Source organism: Apaloderma vittatum, unplaced genomic scaffold (assembly GCF_000703405.1).
Source record: "Apaloderma vittatum isolate BGI_N311 unplaced genomic scaffold, ASM70340v1 scaffold41056, whole genome shotgun sequence".
Lineage (NCBI taxonomy): Eukaryota > Metazoa > Chordata > Aves > Trogoniformes > Trogonidae > Apaloderma > Apaloderma vittatum.
The window spans coordinates 1-11,810 of record NW_009724121.1 but is presented as its reverse complement, the minus strand read 5'-3'; the positions used below and the strand labels follow the sequence as shown (position 1 = coordinate 11,810).

Genomic DNA, 11,810 nt, shown 5'->3' with positions numbered 1-11,810 from the left:
CCATATGAAATTCGAGAGGAAAACCCATGCTGGCACTTTTCCCGATATACCTCTCCCCTGCCTGCTGGTGGGGATGGCCAAGTTCTCAAATAGCTCAGGCCATTCCCTCTGCTGCCTAAAATAAGGAAAGGCAATGTACACAAATGCATCACTCAGTAAGGAAAGGGCAGCGATACATATAAACTATTATGTTACACCGAGCAGGTCACAAGCAATCTTGGAAGCCTAGGTTTTGTATGTCAGCCATCTAGCATAGCAGCAGCATCCCAGTTTTGTTTTAGAGATCTAGCTTCTGTACATTCATTTAAAAAATAAGGTCCTTATTACAAATGCTGCTAGTTCTCAGCTCCAGCCTCTTCACAAGGTCTCTCCTTCCAGACATCCAGCCCACTCCTGCAGCAGTCATCAACCAAACACCATTAGTTTGGTTCTGGGCAGCACACAGGCAAACAAGTCTGCAGTATCAGTGGTTAGATAATGTAGTAGTAGCTTCCATTGAAGTCAGAATACTCCTCAGAGTCCGCACTCTCAAAACCACTCATCCACAAGACGGAGTAGATAGAAGAAATGATACTGCTGTCATTGTCTGTGGCTGGTTTCACCAACACATTCTGTTTCTCTGCATTCAAAACACACAGATACAAAAGTTAGCCATGACCACTGTACCCACAACCACTAGGTTACTAGTTCTTTGAAACTTACAGACGCTTACTGTCAGGTTGCAAGGTGTGTATCAAGCTGCAGGGAGTAGGCCTTTTTGTTTTCAATTTTCAGAATTTAAAGAACAAAGAAGTTTCCTGGATGCCCTTTCCTTCTAATATAGCACAGATGAGAAAAAGACATTCTCTGTTTCTTCACAGGCACACAATTGGCAACAGAAGCAGCTAACTATTACAGTGCTTTGCCAGGTAAGAAAAAAGGAAAGAACAAAACAGGTAATGGTTGTGCAGGACACAGCCCTAACAAAACCTCCACACATTTAAGAGCGCAAGTTGTCCTACTGGTGCCCATTTTATCTTGGAAAGGCTTCTTGGGAAGCTCTGACTGAGCTTCTCAAATGGCACTTGCATCATAATTTCTCTTTCAGGTAGTTTCTTTTGAGGAACTAATGTCCAAATAGACACATGGTTATCTTCACCTCAGTTAAAATGTTTCCATCACTGAACAAAAAGACTGCACAGACTGCACCCTTCCTCCTGAAGTGTGTCATCATGAAGCTAAATGATTTCCTACTATCAGTCATTTTTATTAGAGCATCTGTCACCTATGAAGGTAGGCTACGAGCTTACTTCCTTTTTGCTCAAACAAGGGTGTAGACTACTGGTTTCCCACACAGAAATGAAGTGGGCTCCAGTGAAGGCACCACTTCATCTAATCACCATTGGCCACCTGATGAGACACTTCAGTAGTGCCAGGGGATACTCCGCAGATGCACGTATCGCCCAAAAGCAGTATCAGTTCTGCAGAGGAGAAAGCCAAGCCAGGCAGCCTCTGAGCAGTGCAGCATTTCCCAGGGGAATCAGCCTGAGTCAGTTGAAGAGGTGGTAATTCCGGGTGTGAATTAACACTGTGTAGCGATGTCCTTCTACGTCACCATGGAGAGTCCAAAATGTTTCAAAAGCACCTTTCATGAGGTAAAAGGCTTGACGTACTGCAAAATGAAGGATCATGCACTCACCTCTATGAGGGGAAAACAAGGCAATTACTCAAGGGAACACAGAAACTGAAATTTGTTAAGGGGTAGCAGGAAAAAGGCTTCTACATTTCAGCACCTAGATAACAGTATCAAGTGCTTGAGAAACAAATTTAGAATTGGGACGCAGAATAGGAATACCCCATACTGGGGTTTTACTGAAAGCCATCGTCTTGCACAGTCTTTTGGCTATAACTAGGCAAGAAGTTATGCATTTAAGCCACACTGGGTTTAGTACTACAAAAATTAACATGGCAGAGCAGCTGCCAGTTCAGCCATACGCTTACCGTGACGCATCAATGTTCCCCTCAGAGATTTCCTACACAAATCTAGCGCACAGAAGAAAATTCAGAGTTTCTCATCAGGCCCTGCTCTGCTGAGTTTTCGCAACGATGTAGTTAATAGTTTAATCAAAATGTGCCTGTTAAGTTTTTCAAGGCTCATTCTGTACAGTTTTGCTTTTATTTAGTGATATCTTTGATAAAGCATAACCTTTAGCATGGCTAAATTGGCCCCCTCGACTGTGCAATTCATACTGGAGGTTTTTTTCCAAACTTTTTATTAATTTTCATTTACAGTGTGGTAAACCTAGTTACACAACATATCTTAAAATTAACTTTCTAGTGTTTCTGCTGCCTTCCCCAAGCATCTCCTTGGTATATAGGTGCCAATGAAAGTTGTACAAAATAGATGGAATGAGAGATTGTACTCATCATGCCACATCCACCCACCTCTCACCTTTCCGCTCTCTGATAAGGGTCAGGCGATGCTCTTTCATTTCCACATCCAGTTTTTCTACCATCCTGTCAATGCAGTTATCCAGCACCAGAGAGCGTGTCTTTGATTTGATCTCCCGCCTGCAGATAGGGCATTCCACTTTACGTTTCATCCACTCGTTGATACAGTAGGAGCAGAAGCTGTGCGCACAGTTCAGAGTGACTGCCTGTGGAATTCAACACAAGGATACTTCTCTGAGCATGCTTACACAAGCGTTTGTCAAGAGAAAAAATACTGAAGTCAGAAAAACATTGTATGAACACTTCCTATAAGGGAAGGGGAGAAGCCCAAAGCCCCTTCTCTTTAGCCTTTGTAGGGGTTACACACAAAAACTTTCCCAATGCCAGAGTGCGGACAATTTTTACAAGCTGGTTAATGGAGTCACTGTAGATCACAGCAAGTCAGAAACACAGACAAAAAGAATTAATTCTCTTACAGGCTTCCCCAAACTGAAAGGAATTATGGAAAAACTCAGATACTGCAGAATAGCAGTAAATTACTAAGAAACTAGAAATTAAAATTTCAGCTAGCTCTTAAGTCATTATAACAAGGATAACACAGCCAGTTTCCTGTAGTAGAAATGAATGCAATGAAACTAAAGTTCTGGCAAAACATGAACAGAAGTAACAATCCATTCGTCAGGCACAGCACAATACTTCTAGAATCAAAGGGAAGCAGGCCAATTTCTCAGAGAAAGAGTTTATCTGAACAATATAAATGCTTCAGGCCTTGACTGAACACTGCACCTCCCTTTCTTTACTAACCTCTTCCTATATCTAAAGGAGCAGCAGTTCAAGCCTAGTCAATTTAAGGCAAGGTCCACTACAAAATTATTCTTCCCCCAGTAGGCTATTAGCAGCAGCTCAGAGCACCAGTTCAAAAACACCCAAAACTTCTGCAAGCCCATATGCGTTTTATGATTAAGCACTTATCTCTATGCAGGTAGAAATAATAAAGCTGAATTTGCTGCCCAGAAGAGTTAGGGCAGACAGAATGGATTTGTGGAGCAACCCTTACCCACAACTCACCATGAGTCTGTTTGGACTGTTAAACTAGCCAAGTGAAGAAATAAGCTTGACTATTGCTTTAATAGAACTAGGGAAAGCATCTCAAGTATTTTCTTTACTGGCACAGCTGTAACAGTTGAAATATACCTCGATAAAATGCTCCGAACAGATTGTGCACTGCAACTCATTCTCCAACACATCATTCATCTGGTTCAACACCTCTTCTTTTTGGGCTCTCACCTTTTCCTTCTCCTCCTGGTGGAAAAGTACATGTGGTCACACATCAACAAAGAGCAAGGTTTTACTCATTATAATACTGGCAGGAAGTGCAGGTACAGGGAAAGGCAATACAAGTCCATATGTCAAGTCTGTGTCTATTAAGGAGTCATATCTGTAACCTCTCTCCTCTTCTCTCCTCTTTGCAGTCACAGCAGTATTGGAAATATTCCCACCCACTGTTGAGAAGTTACAAGCAAGAACAGCAGTCATTACCAAAAGTCTCTTCAGCCTAAAGAAACTACTACCTGGATCAATCTTTTCAGAATCTCTTTCAACCTCTTCCTGACACAAGATTGGCTTAAGTCAGACCAGTTCTTTTGAGCTCTGATGTAAAGAGCAAAATGCCCAACAGACAAAATACCTCAAATATTTAAGAAAGGAAATGCAATGACATTTACCGGCAAACATTTACTGGCATTTAACTCCCCAATACTGTTTGTCTGGTATTAAACTAGGCTCCTAGGTCCCTGCTTTATCTTCTAAAAATAACAGAGAAATTCTTCCAGTTGAGGCTATACTTGAAACAGCAACAGAGTTGCAAAGATGACGTAACAAACACCACCAGAAAGCAAACAGACAGAGGTGGATAACGCGGTAAATTTTAAGGGTATGAGATGGAAGAAGATCTCCTTAATTACTTTCCACTCATCTCCTTGTGTCAAGAGCAGGAATAGAAGTGGCTTATCTCATTCGTATTTCATTTTGGTTTAGTCCTATACTTCCTTGTAGGACTGCAGGAACACTGCAGCTTTACTTGAAAGCACTTTATCTGAAAATGAAGCTGTTTGCTTCTCAAACATCCTTTTAAAAAAAAAAAAAAAAAGGGGTGTAATGAGCCCACTTCTGCACAACACACTGTTCAGGTGCTCTGGGCTTTCTTAAAGCAATGACTGTTCAAAACTAATTTACAAGCAAGGCAAGGTGTAGCCTCCCCCAGTCCCAGGAATTAAGAGCCAGCTGCCACCTCAAAATACAGTTTTTCCACTATGCGAGGCAAAGTACAGTCAAGACAAATGTTAAATGAACCATTTCCTCTGCTGAAGCATATCACATTTCTCTTATAAACGGAGAATTAAGTTATTCTTTACCTTGGTTTCTTCCAGTTCTTTATTCTTGGCTCGAATTATCTCTTCGAAATCTTTTTTACTACGGCTCAGTTCTTCCATCAAAGCACGATGCTGTAACAATACCATTCCAGAAATTATAAAAGTGCTAGTAAAAGCTATCCTAAAAAAAATACATACGCCGTAATTATTAGGTTCAACATACTCATTTCTCCTTATCTCCTCCTAAAAGACCAACACACATCTAGGTAAGTTGGGGTGTTACGGCAGTTTAGCCTTAAAATTGGAACATAGTGCCAGTTATTTATGACTCTCCCAGTGTTACAGCACTTCTCATTCGCTCAGACAGCTTACTTATTTCAGTTAGGTTTTATGGTCACCCTTCTGAGTCAAGACACGTGAATATCAAGGTGTCTTTGACACATAAGGATAACAAAAAACTGTCACTGTATGCAGGTTTACCTGAAGCTGTTCTCAGATTCGCTTTCTAAAAGGAAAAAGGCTAGGACAACTAAGAGTGTGACAATCTCTTTCAAAAACATTCCCAAACAAGAGTAAATTCCAGTTAAAGCCACGAAAACAACTACCCCAAAACAGATAACCACCAGACAGACTCATTAAAAAAAAAACAAAACAAAAAAACCCCACCAGGCCAACGACCAAATTCAAATTAAAAACAACCGTTGCAGCTAGTTAATGCTTTCAGTCCGACTAAGTGTTTTCACAGCATATATTTTTTGCTAGCCACGCAAGCAGGCCACAGTGCTCCCAACAAGAAGATTGCGATATGGCTGAAGGACTGCAGAACGCCTCTGGGAGCCTCCCTGGATGAGCAAAGCAATCCTCTATTCAAGGGCATGCCAGTGAGAAACAGATGAAGAAATGGCAAGTAGTAATTCCCACAAATCAAGGTCGGAGACCTTCTGACAGAAATTTGGTCTGTAGATGAAGATCATTCCATCTGCCCCTGAGGCAAAGTCCTCCTCTTCTACAAAGAGGCCACAAGAGTAAGAAAGATTTAAATGTCTGAGTTAACGTAGTTATACCAAACCTAAACTCCTAACTACTTGCCTCTTGCAGGACCTGGGCCAGCTGCTCCTTCAGATCCTCTTCCCCATGTTGCCACTTTACTTCCTGGAGGGGAAAGAAAAACAAACAAACAACTTGAAGAAAGCAATGGATAGAAAAATTACTACTTTGAACACTTTCTTTAGAGGATACGCTTAAAGAAACAAAACTCATTTTCAGCAAACTGAGATCTCCCACTCCAATGTTACATGTGTGTGACAGAAATTAGAGCTATCATTTGCTGTGAAGAGTTAAAATGGAAATATCATTTATAGTTACACACTTGGAACACCTCCACGTTTTTCTAACTCTAAAGGCGCCAGCATGTTCAGAGAAGCAAAGAGGTCAGAAACAGCTTAAACATGAGAAAAAGCTGCAACTCAAGTTTCTCAGCACATTCAAAGAAGTCAGATATCCCTACAGCTCCATCCGAACTTCCCACTGTGCCTCAGCACGCAACTTCCTGTATTTCTGATACAGGTATCTGGCCTTTAGCAACAGACTTTAATAATTTATCATTTACTTCCTTTAAACTCGCTACAAGATGAATTTTTATCTCCTCCAAACCAGATTTTGAGGAAACTCTGTAAATAGAAATAATTCAGTTTGTTATTTAAAACACTACTTAACATACACATAACAGCTTGAAGACCCAGATCACAAGAAAGCATGAAGAAGAAAAAAATAGAATGTCCCTCCTTCCAAAGATTGAGGCATACAATAATTCACTTGCTTGGAAAGGGAATGGATTTGCCATGCAAACTGGGCCTTAATTCAGCCATATACCAGGAGAAAAATCACACTTAAGGTGAATACTTTTCAACTTGTCCTCTCCGAAACCACAGGAGATTAAGCAGGGAATTTTTATTTTTTTTTACTTAAAACCACACTTTTTTACTAACTGAAAGGCTTTACTATCTTGCTGTAACGAACCTGTTTGTAAACCAAATTTTAAAAAATTATTTTGTGCCTTTCTCCTAGTTCCCACTGCAGCCCAATCCTTCCTGTCTCTACACTTTTTTTTTTGGTACACACACTGGGAAGCAAAATACTCCCAAGACAATTTTAACAGGAGTGATTTACACAAACGTTATTTGTGTTACTGTATGGTTAAAGCTCTTATTTTGGACCAATGTCTTATACTAGATATTCCATAAAAATTAAAAGACACGGGCTGGAAAGATTACCACCATTATACCTCTAGCTGCTGCTGCTGCTCTTTAGAGAAAGTCCTCTCCAGCTCTTCCACCTGCTGATGATGATGTTCTTGTTCCATGTACAGCTGGTCCTGCAACACCCGCAGTTCCTGCTCCATCGCCAGGATCTCCTTCTGAGCACACTTCCTGCGCGTCTGCTTCACATTCAGAACCGCTGTCTGCTTTTCCTGCACTTTGACCTTTAACTTCATTATATCTGCCAGAGTTTTCCTCAGCATTTCCAATCCAGTCCACGACTGGGTAAGACCAGAACTTTTCTGGTCCTTATGGGTGACAGATGTGGTCTTCTCGGAGTGTACAGGGCTACTAGGCACTGGACCACTATCCTCACTTGGTCCAGGAGCAGGGAGCTTGACATCCATCTTCTCTGTTAACTGTTTGGCCTCTTCTACCCTCCCCCATGATTTACTCAAAGGCTCATTACCACAGGACACTCTGTCTCTTTTGGGTCTAGAGTTCGAAGGGCCTTCTGAGCCAGATAACTCCACTTCCTCCAAACTAAATTTACGTTTAGTTCTTGAACACTTAGCTTTCCCCAGGTCACTCCTTTGGGCTAAAAAGGGTTTGATTTTCTCCCATTCCTCTTTAATTACTTCATATTCATATTCAGCAGTCTCTTTGTTTTCCAAAGGCACTCCCAACTGGATACGGTCTCCTTCAGCAATAGGATAGGCTTTTGAGGGATCCAGGCGCTGTTTGTTAAGCCAGACTCCATTTAGACTCTGCAAATGAACAGAGAATCAGCAGAACTTAATATGCAATTAGAGTCCTCTCCAAGTTATTTCTAGTAACTGTAAACATATCCAACCTCTTCAGTGCTGCAATGAGAACAAGCCACTTCTTTAAACAGAGCTTGCAATGTCCAATTTATTGGCTCATTTATTGCATTACATTATTTACCATGCATTATTCCTGCATTACAGATTTTGTGTACAAGCACTAAGAACAGCATTAATGTATGTGCTTGTGCAGAAGGAAAAGACTGAGCTCTAGGGCAAAAAAACCCACCCCGCTCCAAAGCTTCAGAAATAAGAGCTAACCAACAAAAAGAATCAAAGAAATGAAAGACTCAAAGAGTACTCAAGAACAGAGAATATTGCAGTAATTATTCTTGACAATTAATGTCACCCGAAATTCAAAAAGAAACTAGAAAACAAAAAGGAGCTTCTACTGCTTAAAGAAGAAAAGAGGCAGTTCTCCATAAATACAGGGAGAATATAAACAAGAAGGAAAATGGTCTTCTAGATATAATGTTCAAAGCAGAAAAAGGGTTTTTAAGTCAGACACTAGCTCAAGAAATAGTTATTGAAAAGAGCAAAAGTGATCTGTGCTCACGATGAACTACAGGATCATGAATAACTGACACATCTTAAAGAGACTCAATAAAACATCTTGACAAACTGGTAGCAGGGATAACGCAGAGGAAGTGTTAGTAGTTAACCTACCGTAGATGTTTCCAGTCATGCAATAACTTAAGTTTTCAAGTTTATACAAGTATTGCAACAGAGGTTTTTTTAAGAGCAGCATAATTTTAACAGTGGCCACTCCATTCCTTTCTGACTCACCTGCTGTTAACCCAAACATCTTTCAAATCAACATGACATGTTTTAACATTTTTGCTCAACCAGTGCTGCTCTAAAGCAAGTTACTGGTTTTAGAATTTTCAGCCCAAATGAGAAAGTGGAGAGACAATGCTACAAAAAACAAATTACTGAAGTCAAAGGGAGGCCTACCTGAGGACTCTTGATGGCAAATCTTCATTCTAGTCAGGTAAGGAGGACTTAGAGAAGGAACTTACTTGAACATAACAGGAAGCATTGTTATTCTAACAAGAGATTCTTGTTGTAGTTGATTACAATTAAAGCAATTGTGTCACCACATTGATGAGTATCAGCTTATCCTTTCATTAGCAGCACAAGAACATTATCCTTTAGAATACTGCCAAAATTCATCAGATTTTTCAGGAGAGTAAGAGAAAACAGGTTCAGAGACTGCAAAGTGCCTTTTGCAAGACTACAATTGTCTAAGAAGTGCTAAACCAAGAGACAAATCTACAGACAGCAATACAGTCTGCAGCCCAAATGCAGCAGACTAGAGCTTCCTGCTGCAAGCACACAACAGGCAAGACACATTCCCAAGGACCATCTATCACAGTTACACCACTTATTATATCATAAGCCTATACATTCTTGGAGGCCAAGCCAGGCATTCTCTTAATTGAATCTCAGGGTATAAGGTCTTTAATCAGCCCCTGTACCTTGTTATCCTTGACAGTCCACTGCCCTTCTGCATTTTGCTGGAAAACGCAGTGCTTACGAGAGATCATCAAGGGACAGATTTTTGACACCAGCTGGTACGTGACATCTAATCCTCGGCCCATAGTTACCTGAAAATAAAGTAGTTTAGCAACTGCAATCAGCAATGACACGGTAAATTCAATTATATGGTTTCAATTCAAGTACAGAAGAAATCTATCTCGATCTGCATCTTATATCCATTTCCAAAGAGTTCAGGATAATACTTTTTTGTGTGGTTTTGCATTTAAATTCAAGAGCAGATGGAAAACAGAAATCTACAAAGTCCAAAGTATTGTCTTTCTCTGTTAAGGAAAATATGAATGCTCTAAGGAAGGTTACAGCCTTGGTTTCATGGAAAACTGCAGTAGCAGCAAAGGAGCTCAAAGCTTCTCTCAACTCATTCATGTCCCACCTCAGTCATTACATAACTAAACATCATTTCTTCAAAACAGCATAACTGCTCATGGGTCTCAAGGTTACTTCTTACCTTCTTATTTTGCTAGTTGCATCTGTTCAGCTGCGAACAGGAAAGACGCCAAAAAAATTGCCATTAAAAAAAAAAAAAAGGCATGTGTAACCACGCCCCAAACGCACAATACTTTTCTAAGTCTCACCGTCAATCTTATGGCTCAGAAACTAAGCTCCACACAGTTCATAACCAGTAGCGAAAGTGATCCAAATAATCTGATTAGCCTCTCATAGCCTCTCATAATTTAATTGGGGACATAATTTAATCATACCATTTCACAGTATCTTATTAAATCTGATCTAATTGCAGGCTGCCATTTAAAGCATGGGTCTGCTCTCCCTCCCTTCACTGCCTCCTTTGCAAGATCTGATAATCACACACACTTTCCTAAGTCATTCATGCACAGCACAAGTTTTCAATCAGCTTATCATGTAATTAGACAACTGCATGGATCCAACATAATACAGCAGAAAAAGGAGGGCAAACATGATTCAACAGGAGCCCACAGTGAAGAAACCCAGTGAAGAATATCATAAAAGTGCACTCTGGTTTCATCCACTAGCTCAAGGCTGCCCTTTTCCCCTGCAATCCCAATAAATTTGCATCATATCTTCTAGTTCCTACAGGATCATATGGTGCAGTTAGAAAAAGTTCACGTTCTACACATTGGCCGAGAAGGTCTCACCTTGAGTTAAAGCAAGAACTCAGACCCTCACGTTACAACTAAATGCAAGGAAGCAAACTAAGATCATGGAATCATAGAATGTTCGGGGTTGGAAGGGACCTCTAGATATCATCTAGTCCAACCCCCCTGCCGGAGCAGGATCACCTAGAGCAGGCCACACAGGAATGCATCCAGGTGGGTTTTAAAAGTCTCCAGAGAAGGAGACTCCACAACCTCTCTGGGCAGCCTGTGCCAGTGCTCCATCACCCTCATGGTAAAGAAGTTTCTCGTCATGTTGAGGTGGAACTTCCTATGTTCTAACTTAAACCCATTATTATGATCGCAAAAGCAAACTTAACCACACTGGTCCCTACCTCTTACATGTTTCATATATATTTGTGTCCTGTCAACTTGGATTGCATATGTAAGTGGTACAGAGACTCAGGTGGATAAAAGACTCTGGACTTCAGGTGGATTCAGGTATAAACTCAGCTTTGCACTTGGCCCTGCAGTTCCATTTGAAATACCTAACCCATGCAAGCAATTCTCAGTGCCTGGTCGCACACATCTGCGTGGCCTCATGCACTAAAATAAGCGAGACCAAACAGGAGGTGACTCATGAAACCTCCCCTTGATCAAGTCCATTGAGCAGACCACGGCAGGGGGGCAGAGATGTTACCACTGGCCTGCTGGAGTCTGCAGCTGGCCACAGCAGTACTGGCAGACCACAGCACATCCCCACACCTCAGCAGCGCAGTCTGGCACCGACATTCAAATCCCCAGTGAAAGCAGTTTGTGCTAACAGGCCAGCCTGTGGCCTAGTAAGCCTGCAGTACCAGGATGCCGTCAGTGCCACTGTTGCCTGTGAGTAGGACTGTAGTGCTCTGATTGTCTGCACAGCACTAACACCTTGAACAAGATTCTCTGCACAATTAACAGAGCCCTGCCCGACTTTGACCACCAGAATGGCAATCCTCCTGCAGCACCCCAGCCTCAACACACATCTTTGTCTGCTTTAGGATCCATGCGGGCTTCTCAGTGGAAAAACAAACAAACAAACAACCTAACCGCATTACGTACTGCTGACCTCGCCAAAGCATCACCCTGTTAACTAGGGTAATGATTTTCTCCCCCTCCGTTACGTTACTGTGTCACAAGAACAGCTCCTACCTAAACACGAGATCGCGTTAGCACCGGTTAAGGGCCGAACCCTCGGCAAACCAGCTTCGAACGCCCGCTCTCCGCCCTCTCGCACGTTACCGGGGCTGAGACGCG

General features: G+C 41.5%; 1 protein-coding gene across 1 annotated transcript; it reads right to left on the bottom strand.

Moving 5' to 3' along the window:
• Positions 1 to 416: 416 nt before the first annotated feature.
• Positions 417 to 9,485, bottom strand: RNF8 (ring finger protein 8, E3 ubiquitin protein ligase). Its single transcript, XM_009872359.1, has 7 exons — positions 9,363 to 9,485; positions 7,087 to 7,827; positions 5,892 to 5,954; positions 4,845 to 4,934; positions 3,625 to 3,732; positions 2,432 to 2,636; positions 417 to 619 (listed from the first exon to the last, which is right to left on the bottom strand). The coding sequence occupies exons 1-7, from the start codon at positions 9,483 to 9,485 to the stop codon at positions 471 to 473; spliced, it is 1,479 nt and encodes a 492-aa protein (XP_009870661.1). The 3' UTR covers positions 417 to 470.
• Positions 9,486 to 11,810: the final 2,325 nt, after the last annotated feature.